The 18412-nt window shown below is 43.6% G+C and overlaps 1 protein-coding gene across 2 annotated transcripts; it reads left to right on the top strand.

Moving 5' to 3' along the window:
* Nucleotides 1-1289: 1289 nt before the first annotated feature.
* apobb.1 (apolipoprotein Bb, tandem duplicate 1) lies at nt 1290-16665 on the top strand. 2 transcript variants are annotated; one of them, XM_029849202.1, is made up of 29 exons: nt 1290-1412; nt 1940-2141; nt 2308-2337; nt 2438-2550; nt 2624-2769; nt 2863-3010; nt 3091-3243; nt 3342-3466; nt 3556-3641; nt 3725-4169; nt 4257-4371; nt 4539-4685; nt 4764-4975; nt 5071-5266; nt 5355-5534; nt 5637-5831; nt 5927-6094; nt 6202-6407; nt 6667-6849; nt 6928-7058; nt 7153-7363; nt 7433-7605; nt 7840-8000; nt 8082-8191; nt 8391-8764; nt 8908-14934; nt 15005-15104; nt 15191-15377; nt 15472-16665. In XM_029849202.1, exons 2-29 carry the CDS (start codon nt 2087-2089, stop codon nt 16459-16461), a joined length of 11367 nt encoding a protein of 3788 aa, XP_029705062.1. In that variant the 5' UTR covers nt 1290-1412; nt 1940-2086; the 3' UTR covers nt 16462-16665. The 2 variants fall into 2 exon arrangements, with proteins under 2 accessions (XP_029705062.1, XP_029705063.1); XM_029849203.1 differs by lacking the exon at nt 1290-1412 and adding an exon at nt 1438-1568.
* Nucleotides 16666-18412: the final 1747 nt, after the last annotated feature.

The raw sequence follows: 18412 nt of genomic DNA, 5'->3' as shown, positions 1-18412 counted from the left end.
GCAAAGAAGACAGGAAAAGTACCTTCCACTGGCTGCCCTTATCACATCGCTATCATCCTTCTATAAACCCTGACTATTATGTGACCATAAAGCCTTTCTCCCACTAACCACAACATGATTTCTTATGTTTAAGAACTCTAAAGACAAATGTAGATCGCGCTTTAGAGTGCTAATGTCACTCTGAGTGGAGGACTACCTGCTCATCCAGACTTCCTTAAACATTAATTTTCTGTTGCATGCATGCATAAACTTGGGTTAGTGTAACGGCCTTTCTGCAATCAACAAAAAAATCTGAAGTAGGATCCAGTGTTTCACTTCATACCGACAAATATCCCTCATTTGCATTAATGACTGCGACGCTGGCAATGGTGCAAATCTATGTTAATGAGTATTCAAAAAGAATGGAAATCAGCTAAAATGGAGCAGAGGGCAGCTTCTGTGTGTGGCAGAACTGCGCTGAAGAGGCAAATGAATAGTTTTCATTCCAATCAGCCTAACGTCTGGGCTGCTGGATCTTTCCAGGAATGGAGATGAGATAGAGTACCTATAACCAGGCGAAGCCAAACCTTATCTTTTATTACAGGACTGCGGCGCAAGACAGTCGAGGTGATCAGACTTTGTTCAGCAAATCAATTCTGAGCATCTTGCCTAACGTTCGGCAGCACTGGAAACTTATGTTTGCAGTTTCAGTGAACTGCTCTTCCAATCTGGAGAGTTAGAAGTCTACAGATAACCACTGATAAGGCAGCACAAAGCATACAGCTGAGAACATCTGCACCCCGTCACCCCTTTTACCTCACAGACACCCAGAAAATAGATAGAAGTGCTTTTATACTGGTGTCAATAAATGAAAGCATTTCATTATTCACGGTTTGACATGACTCAGTGATTAAGGAGGCAAAAAGGGCCTACAGCCGTCCCGCAGGTATCGATCTCCTGTGAACGGCTACAGAGGTCACTCTTTTTCCACATTCAGCACTTCGATACGTGTTACTTAATCACTACAAACTCTTAAGCCTGCAGCATGATGCTTTGGGTGCCCAGATGTTGGAGTAGATCTACCAGCCCACCCACAGGGGCTCAGGTGATCCACATCTAGAGATTCAGTCCAAAAATGTATTAGGCTGGAACCAATCTACAGGAAAAAGCAGATGATCAAATACTTGATGGGGACATCAGTAAAAGGCCAAAAAAGCTCCCTTTGGACTTTATGTTTGTCCTGCAAACATCAGTACTGTGCAGGGAAAAAAGCTGCTCTCATGGAACATGACACAACGTTAATACATATAAACAAACTCTACCTTTGAATCTTTGCTGATCAAAGTTCAACATCTGACCCCTATCGAAATTTGGTACATGTTTTTGACTCGAGGCGGTGGTAGCTGAAGAAGCACCAGGAGCCATTTCTAATCGTGAGTATTGGAACTTTAGATCGGTGATTTTGATTATATTTTCATTATAAAGCACTGGCATAATGATTGGAGTGATCTGGAAAGCACTAATAAACTAATTCAGTGCTCAACAGACGGTGAAAATGTAGTAACTCAAAGCTGCTGGTTTTCTTGCTGGTGAGTACCAACCGCGTTTTAAAGAGCTGATAAGTTTATCACACGGAGGGACTTTGTGTTGTGATCATGTCTTGATCACTCACTGGTCATTAAGGGCGTCTATCATTGACCGAATTCTCCCAGATAATGACCCTGATTTATCTTTTCCCTGTAGTCCAGATATATGATTACATAAACACCTCCTCCTGGGGACCGACTGGTCCATCTGGGCTGTAGACACAGAGAGCTCACATTGACAACCTTTACTTTACCTGAAAAATGAACATTGTTCTGTGCTGAAATCTCATATTTCTGCGCCTTTAATGTATCTGGAAGACCACATTCTGTTGGTGGGGATCCTTTAAACCTTTTGCCTTTGTCCCTCCACACAGGAGGTCGGGGTGGACTTTGAACGTTCTAAAGTGGTGTCCCAGCCCCTCTGGCAAAATCCAGCTGAAGCTATAAAAGTCCTGAGCTGAGGTCAAATTGTAGTCTCATCTGAGTACTCGCCAACTTTAAGGGAGAGAGCTTTGTCCGTGATGGGGGACCCAAAGCTCTGCCTTTTGCTGCTCCTCAGCACCTCAGCCTTGGCCCGTGAGTTCTGACAGCAAGTTTTATTCAGCAAATTTATCAAATTTAAATCGTTAAACCGTTGGGGGTTTTTTTGTTAATCAATCTGAATTGTTATTGTCAAAATCACACTTAAGACTCTAAATAAAATCCAGAAATGATAAAATAAGTTGTTGTTTTTTTAAAACAGTTGCCCAAGACGATCAGCCAACGTGCCTGCGTAAGTTACACCAAAGTAGATTCCGTGATTTTGCTAATAAAATGGCTCATTTGCGTTGTTCAGCTCACACGCTTTCTTAACGCTTAAATGTGACTTTCAGTGGCCAGGAGATACAAGACCCTTCACAGGTATCAATACAGATACGAAGCTCAATCCCTGAATGGCATCAATGGAGCCTCGACTGTCAAGAATGGACCCGGGGCCTCTTGCATGGTTCGAAAGGAATCATTGTAGGCTGGCGTGTAATTGACAGACCGTAAGATAAAGCTGACATTGTCTGACGCAGGTTGAAATTGAAGTACCTCAGGCATGTAGCTTCATCGTCCACACCACGGGCTGTCAGCTGAATGAGGTGATTGACGTGGACTTGGAGGGCAACCATGTGTTTGGACCTGCACCCACGTCTGACGTCTTTGCTGCTGACATGGAGAGGTAGTGTGATATCTCTCAACTTATTCTGATGAGCTTTTATTTTAGGGGTCTTAGATAAAAAACAAAAATAAAAATCCATGTGGTGGTTTTCAGATATCCCCTAAAGGTTGTGGTTGACGGCATGTACGACGTGAAACTGTACCCTGAGGAAGGAGAGACAACAACCACCCTGAACATCAAAAGGGGAATTATCTCTGCCCTGGCTGTGCCTCTGCTGGAAGAAGAAATGAACAAGGAGATGGTGCTTAAAAATAAAACAACCTTTCAGCACCACCTTTAATAACTGATTCCTAAAAGTTCTCCTCCGTTCACCGATCTTAGCCCACCATCCATGGCAAGTGTCAGACCCAGTACATCGTCAACAGCAGAGGGAGCATTGCAACAGACATTAGCCTCAACAGGGATTTGTCTGAATGTGACCAATTCGTCCCCATTCGAGACCACACCAGTCCCCTGGCGCTCATCTCTGGAATGGTAAAAAATATCTTCTGTGACTTCATGAATAAATTAAGCTGTGAAAGTTGCTTCAATTCAGAAAAGAGTCACCGAGAACTCCTGTCATTGTTTGCCAGCACTATCCTCTTGCCCAGCTGATCAGAAGCTCACAGAGCTGCAACTACAAGTTTGACGATAAGAAGAAGCACATGACGTCTGTCTCTTGCACCGAGAAACACATCCTTGTCCCCTTCTCCTACAAGTAAGTCAATGTCTACTCAATCAATGAAACTTAAATGTGTGGAAAGGCTCAGTTTTAAAGAAACACTTTCTTTCTTTCTTCATCCACAGCAAAGAATATGGAGTTACCAGTGTCGGAACACAAGAGCTGATACTGGTTAAGGTTTCCCCTCATAATGACAGAATCTTCTATCACAGTAAAGTCTTTATTTAATAGGTAGAGTGGAATGATCCCTAAATGTATCTTAAATTCTTTAATAGAGTTGCATCTGTTTCATAGGTGGCATTGAGAAGGGGCTTCACATGGAAGCAGTTGAGGGTAAGAGCACTGTCCAGAACAAAGATGCTGCTCTGAGCCTGCTGAGAGAGCTGGCTGAACTAGATCAGACCAACGGAGAGAAGAGGGCCCACCTCTTCCACAGACTCATCACTGTGGTCCGTGGGTTGAGAGCCGAGACCCTGAGATCGGCCATCCCCGAGGCCATCGCCGTGTCCCGTGTTCTCACCTACCAGGTTCTTGCCCAGTGCGGAACCCCCGAGTGCAGCAGCGCCATCATGCAGATCCTCAGAACTTTTGACGGTTCTTCCCTGGAGGTGGACGCCGGCGTTTTTGCCATGGGTTTTATGTCTAATCCCTCCGCGCTTCTGATCAGCGACATGCTGGAGATGGCCAAGTACAAGCGTAGCAAACCCATCATGTATGCGCTGAGCAACGTCGTCAAGAGGTGAGTGGGGTTAAAAAGCTGAATGAGGACTGATCGCTTGAACATTCCCCTGTATGATGTCACAGCAACTTCAAACACATCCTGCAGGTTTTACAATGCTGAAGAAAAGCTGATTCCTGAGATTCACTCTGTTGCCGAATTCATGGCGGCCCAGTTGGGCGACTGCACTGGGGACAAGGACAACACTTTCATGACACTGCGGGTACAGAGAATCTTTATTAATTAAATAGCTTGGTTTTAAAATCTTAGTAGAGCTCTTCCAGCCTTCAAAAATCTAAAGTATGATGCAAATTTGAATGTAGTAGATGATATGCTAAAATTGTTTTGTTGTTGCCAATAGGATAGATGCATGTCTTGATTTGATTGCAGGTGATTGGGAACATGGCTCCAGCTGTGATCCCTGCCAGTCCTGCTCTCCGAATTGCTGTCCTGGAGTGTGTGAACCATCCTGCAGTGGATCCTCTTGTGCAGCAGGCTGCGATTCAAGCGTACAGGCTGACCCTTGTTCCTGAAGAGGCGAGTCGCTTTAAGTGTTTGTAGCTTGATAATGTCCTTCTACTGTGTTGCTTATGTGTTGGTGTGGTATGGTGACAGGCCAGGGGGGCTCTCCTGCGGGTGCTGATGGACAGCAGCAGCCCCGTGCAGAAACGTGTCGCTGCCTATCTGATGCTTATGAAGGACTTCCGGCCGACTGAGCTTGGCCCACTGCTGAGCGTCTTAGGCACAGAGGAGAACCCACAATTCAGAAGTTATGTGGAGTCCCACCTTAGCAACATTGTGTCCTCAACTGAGCCAGAGAAAAAGGAGTACGTTAGATTCAGTAGCAGTTGTTTGCATGTTTCTTTGTTTTTGGTAATGTGGATCTGATCTGTTGCTCCATTTCCATTTTTCTTGGTCTCAGATTAAGACATAAGATTAGAAATCTTCTGCTAGTTAATGAGATCAGCCCCATTATTCACCCAACTAAGTTTTCCCGGAACTACAAAATGGGCTCAGTGGAGGGCAACATGATCTTTGAGGGGGACAGCTTCCTGCCCAAGGAAGTTATGCTTGAAATGACCCTGAAGGCGTTTGGCTTTGACATCGATATGCTGGAGGTAAACATTTCCACTGTTTAACGCTACACTGGAGACCATGATATGTTCAAGCAAGCCCTGTAGTGACTGAGCATTGTGACCATGACAGATTGGCATAGACGGTAAAGGGTTTGAACCAACTGTAGAAGCCCTGTTTGGAAAGAACGGTTTCTTCCCTGACACCACGATGAAGACTATGTACTACATGTCCGACAACATGCCCCAGAGAATCAGTGAGATCCTGAAGAACGTGATGCCCACCCAGAAGAGGGACAGGATCAACGCCCAGGTACGCACTGCACAGCAGCATGTTTTCCAACAGTGATCCAAAGATAATGTGCTTCAAAACTGTTGTGATCGCTGGACCTTCATAAATGTTCTTGGCTCCCAGAACTTCATGCGGGACATTGGAGAAAATGTAAACAAACTTGTGAGTGAGCTGAAGATGGCGCAGTCTCCGGAGGCAATGGTTTATCTGAGGCTTTTGGGAAACGAATTGGGCTATCTGACGACCACCGACATGGAAGGGGTGGCGAACACTGCCGCCGTGATGGTTGGCAGCATGTTCAAGATGTTCCAAACTGATGTAATTACAAGGTTTCTTTTTCCACACATCGATGCGAATCATTTATGCAGAAATGACTTATTTAACACCTTTATGGGTATTGTTGCCTGTCACAGCTGATTAAAGCACTGATGACCAAAACTGACAACACAATCTTTGCCCACTACATCTTCATGGACAATGAATTCTTCCTCCCGACTGTCACTGGTATGCCTTTGAGGATTGCATTGTCTGGTACCTTCACCCCAGGCATCAAGGGTGGACTCAAGATTACTCGTGACATGGTAATTAGAATTAATTATTTCCCAGAATTCTATCTCACGGGCCAAATATGAATGGTTAGTCACACCTATATAGATGTAAGTCACCAATGTATTTTGTGCTTAAATAGGGCGAAGTCAGCTTCCTGCCATCTGCTGGGGTGGAGTTTGTAACTCATGTGGGTGCCCACATCCCTGAATATGTCAACTCTGGCTTGGAGATGTACACCAACATTTTCCATGAGAGTGGACTCCGTGCTAAGATCTCCATGGAACAGAACGGTGTCAAGCTGACTGTCCCGGCTCCAAGCAACCCAACAAAACTCTTCAAAATCACGTAAGTCCAAGGAGAATTATTTGATGCTTATGTGTTTTCACAGTCTATGGTACAAAAACAAAGGAATTGAATCCAGTGCAGATATTTGAGAAGGCATTGGGATGAAAGATTATAGAATATAGTATATATACAGTAGTATAGGGATTATAGTAGATTACCTTTTGCCCTGCACAAAATCTATGAGAGGATTCTAGATTTTGGATTCATCAATTTAAACAACAAAGGTTACATTTGACCGTTTTCTATATTGTCAATTTAGAAACAACATGGTGGCATTAACTGGATCTCAAATGACGACCATGTCCCCAATGGTGATGGACATGGTTGTTAATAACAAATGCACTCCCGTCTTTGCTGGAATGAGATCCTGCACCTCAATGGAGTATGTTGATGCATCCTCACACGAAAGTGCTCCCTACTTCCCCTTCACTGGAGACAGCAAGTGAGTAAGATTCGCGCTTTTAATAACACGTTACCTTTTAATCTCAGCTAACTAGCCGTAACTAACCTGTCGAATCAGGTTTGTTATGGAGCTCCACCCCACTGGTGAAGTCACTGAATACACAGCCACCATCGGCTATGAGCTGCTCAGGGAGGGAGACGATGGTCGACACAAGGTTGACTCTGTCAAATTCGTTCTGAGGGCTGAAGGTAACCTGCACACTTCTAAAGCCCTTTTAATTCACAGCTCAATTTGGAATGAATTTGAGATTTTCTGAAGGTTTCTCTTATTGTCTCCCAACAGGTGTGGATCCTACTGAAGCCAGAGCGGTCATGAAATACAACAGAAAGAAGAACGTTGTCACGGCTGACATTCAGATCCCCGACTATGATGTGGAAGCTGGAGTCAGAATGGGTGTAATTGATGGAAACACAAAAGGCAAAGGAACTCACTCCATCACTCTTGACTTTGTGAACAAGAACATCCCACAGCTCTCTCTGGTGGCCCGTGCCAAGTAAGTAAACACCAACATTCCCAATGCGCAAACATGAATTGAGAGTACACTCAAGAATTTTTCTCTCAGTCTGAAGGCCACGAAGAAGGGAATGCTGCAGGTCCAATTGCTTGTCCCCTCCGTCGATGTTGATGCCACCCTAACGGCAAAAATGGAGCGTGGACAAGAATTGGAACTGGAGCTTCAGAGTGAAGTCAAGGTCATGGATGTCACCTCTGAGCAGAAAATCAGCCTGAAATATGGTAATGTGGTTGTCATTTACATTTTAGAAGGATTCACAATATGCTTGAGTCATTAGCTTTTTATAGAGATACAAGACAAAACAGTATAACTAGAGGGTGGCTCGAATGTGTTAGGAGTGTACACAATGTGTAGGATGCTATATAGGCAAGCAAGAAATTTTGAAAGAAACATTTTAACATTAACTGTCTATTCTATTCTATTCTATTCTATTCTATTCTATTCTATTGCCACAGAGGACAGCAAGATCAAGGCTGAGTTCAAGTCTGATATGAACACTGACACCTCCAATTTCCCAACTTCTGAAATGTTTGAGAAGTATGGAAATGAAATTTTGGACCTGCAGGTGGGGGAGACTGACGTGAAGGTCCGCCATGTCTTCAAGAACTTTGCAGAGGTGTGTAGCTTGGTTTAAATAAAAGATGTTTTGGTGTGACGTGTCAGTGTGCTTTAACCGTTGATTGTTTATTGTTTGTAGGCAGCAAATAACTACATGGAAAAGAATGGTGCCTATTTCCCTTACATTCAACACTTCAGGGTACCTGATATGCCGGAGATCTCACTGCCAGAGACGCTTTTCATCAATACGTAAGTGCATCTTGATGCAGGTGCTTTTTGAGCCAGTCTTAAATAATTTTATATAATAATTCATAAAAATAACACTGTTTTTTTTTTAAATAACATTTGATTGGCAAATGTACACTTGATTGTCTGTCATGAGAGCTTTTGATCACGTAAATATTTTTATTATTTTTAATTTAGGATTTGCCTTTTCTCTTTGTGACAGTGAGAGCGAGGCTGTCTACCACTTCAACAATGAGCGCTACACCTTTACCATCCCTCTTCCTTTTGGAGGAAAGTCAGCAGATGAGCTTCGCTTCCCACCATTTTTGAGCACTCCGAAGGTGTCTCTACCTGAGTTTGGGTTGGAAATTGTCTCCATGGAGGTTCCCATTCCCCGTTTTGTGGTACCAAAGATGGTTACGCTGTCAATTCCACTTTTCGGCAAGGCTGAAGTTTCAGCTTTACTGAAGAGCAACCTGTATGACATAGAGGCCTCAGTGTCTGCTGGCAAAGAGTTTGAGAACACACCTAGCTACGCAGCTAAGTTTGATGTGAAAGGAACATCCCCGCTCGACATCCTGTCAGTAAAGCTCGAAGGTATGTGGATTTTCCTTTTTTGGTTTCGACTAATGTGAATCAATGTAATTTAATTTGAGCTTGCAGTGACCCAAAGTTACATTAAATGGCAGTCGTACTGCAGAAGTTTTACTTGATTATTCCCTGCTTTTTGCTTTCTGTAGGTTCTGGAATGTTGGCCACTGCTGATTCCATCAAGGTTCAGCTTCAAAGCTCAGTGGTCCATAAATTTGTGGAAGCAACCTTTGTCATTACTGAGGATGTATCAGTCAGGGACAAGATTTATTTGCGATCAGAACACAAGGTTGAAGCCAAAAGCCCACTTGGTCTCAATTTTAATGTGGAGCACAACTGCCAGACCGGAATTCGGACTGGACAACTCACTGCTGAGAACTACGTTAAAGGAGTGATCATGACTGGACCCATGTATGGGGAGGCTTCATTAGACCAGTCCTTCACCATCTCCCCATTCGCAAGAGAGACAATGATCACTTCTAATCTCCAACTGGACTCCAACATCATGCAGGCCAGTAACACATTTACAGCCACCATTGCTAAAGGGGAAATGTCAGTCGTATCTAACACCAAGGCTTTCAACGATGTCCTAATGCACTTTGCTGAGCTTTCCTACAAAGATAACAAGCTGTCCTTTAAACACGACGCCAATGCCGTCGCTCTTGGAATGAAAATCCGCAACCAGGCTGAAGCTTCCGCTGGTGCCGGCGAAATTAGCATGAAGATGGAAACCGATGCAGACCATTTTGAGAACCGCGCCTATCATCTCATTTCTGCTGGTCTTGATGTAAATGGTCTGGTTGTAAACAGCGACGGCATTGTCAAGGTCTCAGAGAACGAGGCCACTCACAAAGCTACTGTAAAGATGAACAAGGATGGTCTGCTGATAAAAGGAACAAACAAGCTGCTCAGCCCCCTGGCACTGGAGAACGCCTTCGATGCTGGGTTTGATGCTTCAAGGGCTACTCTGTCCATCACCAACATGGCCGAAATGGATGACAAGAAGTTTGATAATGTCAACAATCTCACCATTACGCTCACCAGTCTTGATTTCAGCTCAATGGCAGAAATCACTGCACGTAAGATTCCCGTCTATGCTCATAACGTCAGGCTCAACATGAAACCTTACTCCGCATCTGCAGCTTTTGCCAACAAACTAAGCATTTGGATGATTCATTTTATTAATGAGGCTCAGCTGAAGGTAGAGCCAAACAAAATGGATCTGATGGGCTTTGTGAAAGCCGGCTATGACCTGGAAGAAATCAAGCACGTGTATCAGGTCAGTTACGCTGACATGACTGGTAACTTTAAGTGCAGCACCACCGGGAAACTCTTTGGAACTCACATAACCCACACCAACGAGCTCGATGTGATTGGTCTTGCTGCCAAGATCACCAGTGATTTCCGCTTCCACTCCCAGCCGATGCAGTACGACCACACCATCCGCTGCAGCGCTGTGCCTTTTGATATCAACCTCGATGCCATTATCAATGCCGATGGAGATGTGACGATGTATGGCAAGCACAGTGGCCAGCTCTATAGCAAGTTTCTGATGAAAGCACAACCTTTGGCTTTTGCAAGCACACATGAATGTAGAGCATCACTATCTCAGCAACTAGACAACGGATTTGCCCTTGAGACCACATTTGACAACAAAATTGATAATGCTGTGTCTCTTCAAGAACAGAAGACCAACATCAGAATGAAAACTAAAGTGAACGAGCATGCTTTTGTTCAGCACTTCAGTGTTTACAACATGGCAGAGAGAGCGGGAATTGAGGCTTCCAGCGTCATCTTTACAGATGTTTTCAACATGGAATCTACCGAAAACCAGGAATTTGCCATCTCGGGCTTTGTCAAGTATGACAAGAACACAAACAGCCATGTGATTCAGCTACCTCTGATGGAAAACCTTCCTGTCTTCTTGGAAACTATCAAGGGCTTATTTGTGAGTATTGCAGAGGCTCTGCAAGATTGCATCAACAATACGGACATATTAGCCAAACTAGAGGCTCTTCCAGACCAATTAACTGGTTTCATTTCTCAAATCAACATTGGGGGCTTGCTGGCTCAGATGAGCCATATCTTTGATCAGTTTCCTCAAAAGTACACGTTCTCCACGGAGGATATGGAAGCCTTTTTGAGAAAGCTGCAGGCCACTGTTGAGAAGGTGTACGTAGATATTAAGTTGGAAATCCAGAATTTTGCTTCTATGCTGAAGGATCTTGCCAGTCGTGCTATCCCTGAAACCATTATTCTGAAGATTGGTGAAGTCCTGAATGTCATTAACGAGAAGTACGACATCCAAGCTAAGATATTATCTGCACTTGATACCATGATAAAGATGATTCAGGACATTGACTTGGAACAGTTCAAGGGAACCAGAATGCAATTCCTCTACAATATTGATGCCAGGTATGATTTCAAGCGTAGCTTTAGCATATTCTTGAACGATTTGAAGCACCTTGTTGAAAACGTTGGAAGTGAGGAAAATGCTCGAGTATGTCGACAAATGGCTAACTTAGTGTTCGCTCTTTTCCATCTTATGACTGATGAAATGATTGATAGCCTTCCATTTAAGACTTTTATTAATGTAAGAGATTATTTCCTCGGAATTGTCGAGGAGTTCAACATCATTGGTAAAATCTCAACAGGATATGGCCAAATAAGAGAAATGATTGTGAAGTTTGAAGCTGACAAAAAAGTTCAAGTTATCTTACAAAGTGCAGTGGAGCTCATCAAGCAGTACCAAATTGAAGAAACAATGAGAACTGTATTGAGGATGGTGAAGGATGCTAACATTCCCGGCAGTTTTATGGACGCCTTCAGGCACATGATCAACTATTTGAAATCGACTGAAATGAAATATATCATTCAGAAGTTGAATCAGAATATTGAAGCTACTGTGGATACACTTAAGTCTGTGCAATACAACGACTTCGTCAGATATGCTAATGAATTTATTTATGAATATACAAATTACGTCAACAACCTGATCAGGACTCTGCAAATCCCCCAGAAACTTGAAGCAACAAGGAATTTTGTCAACCAAGTCTTGCTCTCCTGGAGGGTTATTGTGGAACGCTTACAAGAAATCAAAGTGGCAGAGATTGTTATGTCTGTGAAGGATCTCATGGACCAGCTGGTGTTTGAGAACCTTCGTAACTTTGCTGAGCTTGCAAAACAGAAAATCGCAGCCTTTGATGCCAAAAGTACAATTCCCATTTTGCTCAAGACTGTTAGCAATTTCTATCGGGATTTCATAGAATTCATCACTGATGCGATCAAGATTAATCTTGAGTTTATGATGATCCCTCGTCAAAAACTCACCAGGGAGATCCAGCAAATCATTAGTGGGATCAGTGCTGAAGTGAGGAAAGGCGAGGTGAACGTGCCGTCCTTCATCGTCCCCTTCACTGATCTTGTTTTGCCCTCGTGGAAGTTTAGCATGGGTGAGCTTGGAGAACTTGAAATCCCGGCACAGCTGGACATTCCTACATTCACAATTCTGAACTACTACACAGTGGAGGCCACAACAGTTTCCATCGATGACATCAGGAACACATTAATTCAAATTATTGACTTCTTTGTGAACTTTGAGATTGGAATGCCTGACATGGATGCTTTCTTTGGAGACCTGACCATGAATTTTCTTCCCCCCATGCCTGCAGTATCCTTCCCTGAAATCCCTCCTCCTGAATTCTTTTTTCCAATCATCCCGCCATTTCCAGTAGAAAAACTTGTCAAGTCTCTTCAGGTTCCTGAAATGAAGTTCCCCACAATTCCTCATGAGATCCTGCTTCCTTGCTTTGGCAAACTCTACGGTGAATTCAAAGTCCAGACTCCCATCTACAGTGTCAAGACAGCTGCTGAGTTCCAGAACACAACGGAGAGTGAAACAACACCTTCATTCACAGCATTCCTAACATCCCAGGCTACATCCCAGACTTTTGATCTTCTAAATTACAAACTTGACACATCTGCTCGCATCGCCATCCCCAAAATGAGTCGCATCGTCTTGGCAGAGATGTTGAAGTTGAATAATCAAGTTCTTGGTGTTGACCATCAAGCATCTGTGTCTCTCTATGGTCTATCCGCTCAGGCCCAAGCCAAAACTTCTGTGAAGGTCAATACCTCACCATACTCCGGTGTTTTCATGAACACAGCCTTTATTGCTATGGAAGAAGGAATGTCGGGGTCTCTGGAGACCAGCTACGACCATTTGCTGAACCTTCCTCTGTTTGACGTCAGAAACGAGGTGGTTGTAACTCAAAAGACAATTGTTCGTCAGAACGCACACAGTGTGCGTCTGACAGTGGACAATTTAGCCAAGGGCAAGTTCAATGCTCACAACGGTGGCCACAAGAGTACCTTGCATTTGTCACTGACTCCCAGTGTTGTCACTGTAACTTTCTCTGGTGATACAGATTCCACTCTCCTAAATATGAAACAACAAGTTTCTGCTGAATTGGGAACCCTCCGATACTTCAAGTTTAACATCCGTAACCAGGCAGACGGACCCATCATCAAGAACAGTCTTTTGGAGGTTTCTGGCCAAGGTAGAATTTATGATATGAAGGTCGATATAAAAGCAAGTCATCACACAGAACTCATTGGCGACTTCACCGGATTCCTTTCCAACGAACTCAATTTTGCACTACAGCCTTTTGAGTTGGTCTTTGAATTCCAAAACAAAGGAAATGCCAAGTTCAGGGCTTTCGAGAATGTGGCCACTAAGGTGGACCTGCAGAATGATTACACAGCCATTTTCAAACCTGGCAACCAGCAGGTGAACACTCTAGCTCTGCTGAGTCTAAACCAGTACAAAGCTTTCTACAACTTCACCGTTGACAATAATGAAAATCAGGCCGGCGTCTTTGTAGTTATGGAAAGCGAGGCTGATCTTGACTTCCTGAGAACCCCCATTAACATTCCTAATTTTGACTTGCCTTTCGTTGACTTCCGTACCCCATCTGTGTCCGATCTGAATGTGTTTGAGCAGACCGGACTGAGGAATATTTTGGGAACCACTGAGCAGGTGGTGAACATAGATGCCAAGGTTGTATACCAGAAAAGCCAGGAAGCCCCTCTGGCTGATGTGATGGGCGTGATTCAGATACCGTCTGTTGGTGACCTCACCACAGAGCTGTCCTTCAAGTCTGCCATCGTTAATCTCAACGTCATCGCTGCGATGTACACCAAGGATGACCTCATCATCCGCCTGAGAGGCACCACGTCTTCTGGTTTTGACTTTCTAAACGGCAAACTTGATGGCACCAGTAGTCTGAGCACCAAGAGAGGACTCATGTTGGCCAATTCAGTTTCCCTTGAAAATAATCACATTGAAGGGACTCATGAAGGCACCTTCAGCGTGAACACCGAGACCTTCGACACCACTGCCTCTGTCACTACGGTTGCAAAAATTGCCTTGCCTGTACTCAGTCTCGAAGGCACCCAAAATTTTGTTGCAGACACCAGAACCAAAGCAAATACTCTCTCCACTTTCACCATTAAAGGAGATTTCAACATCCCAGTGATCAAGGCAGTTGGAAAGGCCAATGCTCACTATAGCTTGAAGCTGGAAGGAACCCTTGACCGTGTTTCCATGGAGTCAGCTACAAGGGCGAGCCTAAACGCTACAGTACTTGAAGACTATGTACTGTTTGGAGTCCTTGACAATGTGCTGGACCTCTCTTTGAATGATATGGGCTTGCAAGCCACTTCTAAGATCACTGCAGATGGCAAGCTTCACCAAGGCCCCACCAAAATCATCAGCATGGATGTGAATGAGAATCTTGGTGTGGAAGTCTCCCTTGGCCACTTGTCTGTGATGCTGGATTATATTAGTAACAACGAGGCAAACCTGCTCAATATGAAGACCAATGGCATCCATTTGGCCAAGGCTAAAATCCATTTCATCCGTGCCTCGCTCCTCACCGCCGACATCGAGATCGATATTGGTCAACCGAGTAGCATGGGTGACTTCACCTTCCTCATGAAAACTGTTGCTGACCTGGCATCCAGAGGGCAGAAGGCGTCTACCAGCATGAGGTTTGCCAGCCCAGTTTACACCACAATCCTGGAAGCTGTGGCTGAAGGCAACGCTCCGGTCTTCAAAGTCACCCTGAAGTCCACTGGAAGCTCTGATATCAAATTCCTGGATTATTTAATGGATGGTGAGTGTGTGCACTTCAATACATCTCCCATTGGTGACAAAAATTTACTTAATATTACTTTTTTTTGTAGTTTCTTCCACGGCAAACTTTGAAAATGAAGCTCAGAACCTGATCAGTAAGGTCATCCTGACACACTCTGAGCTGAGCGTGGACTTCAACCAAGCCCTGAGGTAAAATGTGCTCTCCAGCACTTCCTGAATGGGGTCCTACATCGATCCATACGTGAACAGATTTCAAATGCTTTCGTTTTTTCCAGTTCCTCCCAACACACTATAAACGTGGGCATCGCCAGCCCCTCATTCTCTGACGTGAGCCTCCGTTATGCTGGCAGTAGAGATGGTATCAGTGCCTCCGTGTCCTCCCCCACCACTGGCTTCCTCGGCCTTCAGGTTAATAACGGAGTTCCATCCCAGAAGACCGTGAGAGTCTATGGTCGTTATCTCGTGAGTATCTTCAATGTCATTTTCTGATTCAACCAAAAATGAGAGAAATCATGAAAATGAAGGGAAAGTGAATATTGAATGTTTTTCTCAACAGTCCGCTCCGGAGGTCGATGTCGACATTTTAGGCATCAGATCAACAATGAAAGATGGCAAAAGGGTGAGACTGCAGATCGTTTACAACATGGAGGTGCCCACAACCGTGTTGTTTGAGCTGAAGACGAGAATCCCCTCCATCCTGTCTGCTGTCACACTGTTGGCTGAGAAGTATCAGGTCAAGAGGCTCGTGGAAGAGTTGAAGACGGCCGCCGACACCGCCGTCAGAGAGGTCTACGATCATATGGTGAACTACACCCCTCGAACGAGCCAACTGTCAATCCTCTTCAGGAACACCGTCGTCCAGTACCAGAAAGCTGTCCAAGCTTCCATCGACGCTGCCGTCAAGGTCTTAAGAGAAACCAAATTCAAGCTGCCTGGTTCTGACGAGCTCACCACCATCCCCGAGGTGCTGAAAAAGGTGACCGGCAGCATTGCTGTAATGCTGGAAAAGATCATTCAGAATCTATACATTAATATGCAGTTTTGCTATTATGCCTTTGTTGAAATGATCATGAATGTCAACCTGAAAATGCCAGTTGGCGACGCACTCGCTTCAAACCAGTTTTTGATAACGGTCAAAAAAGACATGGCCATCGCGTTTGAGAAAATGGTGGACTTTGTGAAAAAGATGGAGAGTCTTGACACCATGTTAGTGGAATTTGGCGAGACCTTCAAACATGTTGTTGAAAAAACCCAGGAGCTTGTTGACTTAATTGAGACTGACTATTTTGATGTTGCCTTGGCCAGCATCAACGAACAATATGCCGAATTTATACTCTTCTTGAAGCTTTTTGTTGAGCAGTTTGCAGATCTAACTATGGAAGATGTCAACAGTGCATGTGAGAAGATCATAGACAATCTCGTAATTGCCACGGAACTGGTCAACAGTATTGTTTATGATTTCTTAACCTCCGTGGAGGTTAATACCTACGTGACAATTAGTGACAAAAGTCTTGAGATGGACATTCCGTTTGTATTCCAAGTGTGAAGTTCATAGGAAATGACATTGCTGCTTAAATCATGTTTTAGGATGGAGTATGGACAATTTGTTCTATAACCATATTTATCAAAACAAATGCAACACGTGTGGTTACATATGAATGTAAATGCTGCATTTGAGCAGCGTTTAAAAATGACATTTTCTGTAAATTGGTTGGTAAGATCAATAAAATACATCGTGTTATTTACTGCTTCATAGTGTATTCGTGTGTGTGTGTGTGTGTGTCTCACATGTACAGCTCAGAAAAATGGAAGCATCAGCATCATGGTTAAAATAGTTACTTGATGACTTGGTGTTTTGTGGATAGTGGAACACACAAAGAGGTCTTCAGCCAGAAGAGATGCCCACTAAAAAGAAAAATAATAAATAATACATAAAAGAAGCAAACTAAATCTAAAAGAATAGAGGAGTTCTTCATCACCGAAAAAATAAAAATGACCCGTTCATGTATCAGGGCGGCCACGCGTGTAATTTCTGTTTTTACCAGTAGGTGTCACTAAATAGCACTGTTAAAAACGGCGCGACCATCATTCAAAAAAAAATCCTGAATATTTAATTCAAAGGGATTTTATAAATATTTATCTGCCATGCCCAATAAAGAAAGGGCAAATTTCAGTTTCAATGTTTTTTTGTATTTCACTTTCTTTAACTTTTAAGATTAAAAAGGTAAAGAAATGTTCAGTATCACGTGGTTTATTTTACTTATTTAGTTTTAAAGCACATTCCTGTTTAAATTATTAGTTTACAAATACACCTTGGAAACTATAGTGGGTAGCATTAGACACAAAAGTGTGGTGTTAATGCACGGATTTAACTGGGTATTTAGATAAGCCAGACGATAGCCGTAATAAAAATAACTTGTTGGGTTTAACACAAAGAAGAGCTTGCTTTATACGTATGATTTTTTTAAAAAATTAAAGTTAGTCAAGTTAAAATTCTACATGCTTTTGTTGAATCTCTTGTTGCAAGTTTAGTCAATGAACAAAAACCTTTGACCCTTTGTTGTCTTTCCTGAACATACTGGAACCGGTTATCAAAAAGGTCCGACGCAGGAAGACGCAGGGCCGTCAGTTCTAAACACTTTCCTCTCGTCTAATAACAAGAAAAAAAATTCTGAATCTAGTCCATCAGTTGAAATAACTGCTCGGCTGGCTCATCTTGCTGCAAAGCGAAAGGCTGACTATCCTCTTTTCTTCCTCTGTATCCCTAAAAAGACAAATTTTGCATCAATAAATGTATAATTTATGGTAAAACAGACTCAAAAGTCATTTGCTAACAGTCAACCTGGCGCTGAGCCTCTTCGGACCTCTGCGGACGTGCTGAGAGCTGTGGGGGCCCTCACGATGAGACAAACTACCAGTGAACCTCATTGATAGCACAGAGTTTTCATGGTAGCTGATGCGGGACACTTGATCCGTTTCACAGAGTGAACTTTGACCTGAGCTCAGATGTGATGTCATGAAATGATGTGCGTCTATCCTTTTTTTTATGTTGTTTATTGATCCGCATCAATAAAATCCGATTTTTCTATTATTCTTCACATCACCTCAAACGAAAACTGGTCATTTACCAGTTGAGTATTTGCTGATCAGGTCTGGATGTGGCAGCAGATCACAGCAAACAGGACGAACGTTGAGTCGTGGTCACTGTGACTTCTTACTGTCGTCTCGCTGCTTTTTAAACACCACTGTCCTGTTTTGCTGCCTGCTCCGTGCTGCTGCGGTCCTTATGTAATGTCACTCTGCCGTCTTCTGCCTGATTAACTTATCTTGAGTCCACTTCTGTTGTAATCCTGATCCATGAGCTGTCATGGACATCTGTAAAGGGGCGAAAGGTCCATCGGGAACAATGAGCCATCCGAATTAAGCAGGTTTCTGAGGCGGAGCAGAAGACATCGTCTCCCTCGTGGCTGGTCCACCTTGGCCTTGTGGACAGGTAC

Source organism: Takifugu rubripes, chromosome 16 (genome assembly GCF_901000725.2).
Source record: "Takifugu rubripes chromosome 16, fTakRub1.2, whole genome shotgun sequence".
In the NCBI taxonomy this organism is placed as follows: domain Eukaryota; kingdom Metazoa; phylum Chordata; class Actinopteri; order Tetraodontiformes; family Tetraodontidae; genus Takifugu; species Takifugu rubripes.
Note: the sequence above shows the minus strand (reverse complement) of the source record. Positions and strands in the feature narration are given on the sequence as shown.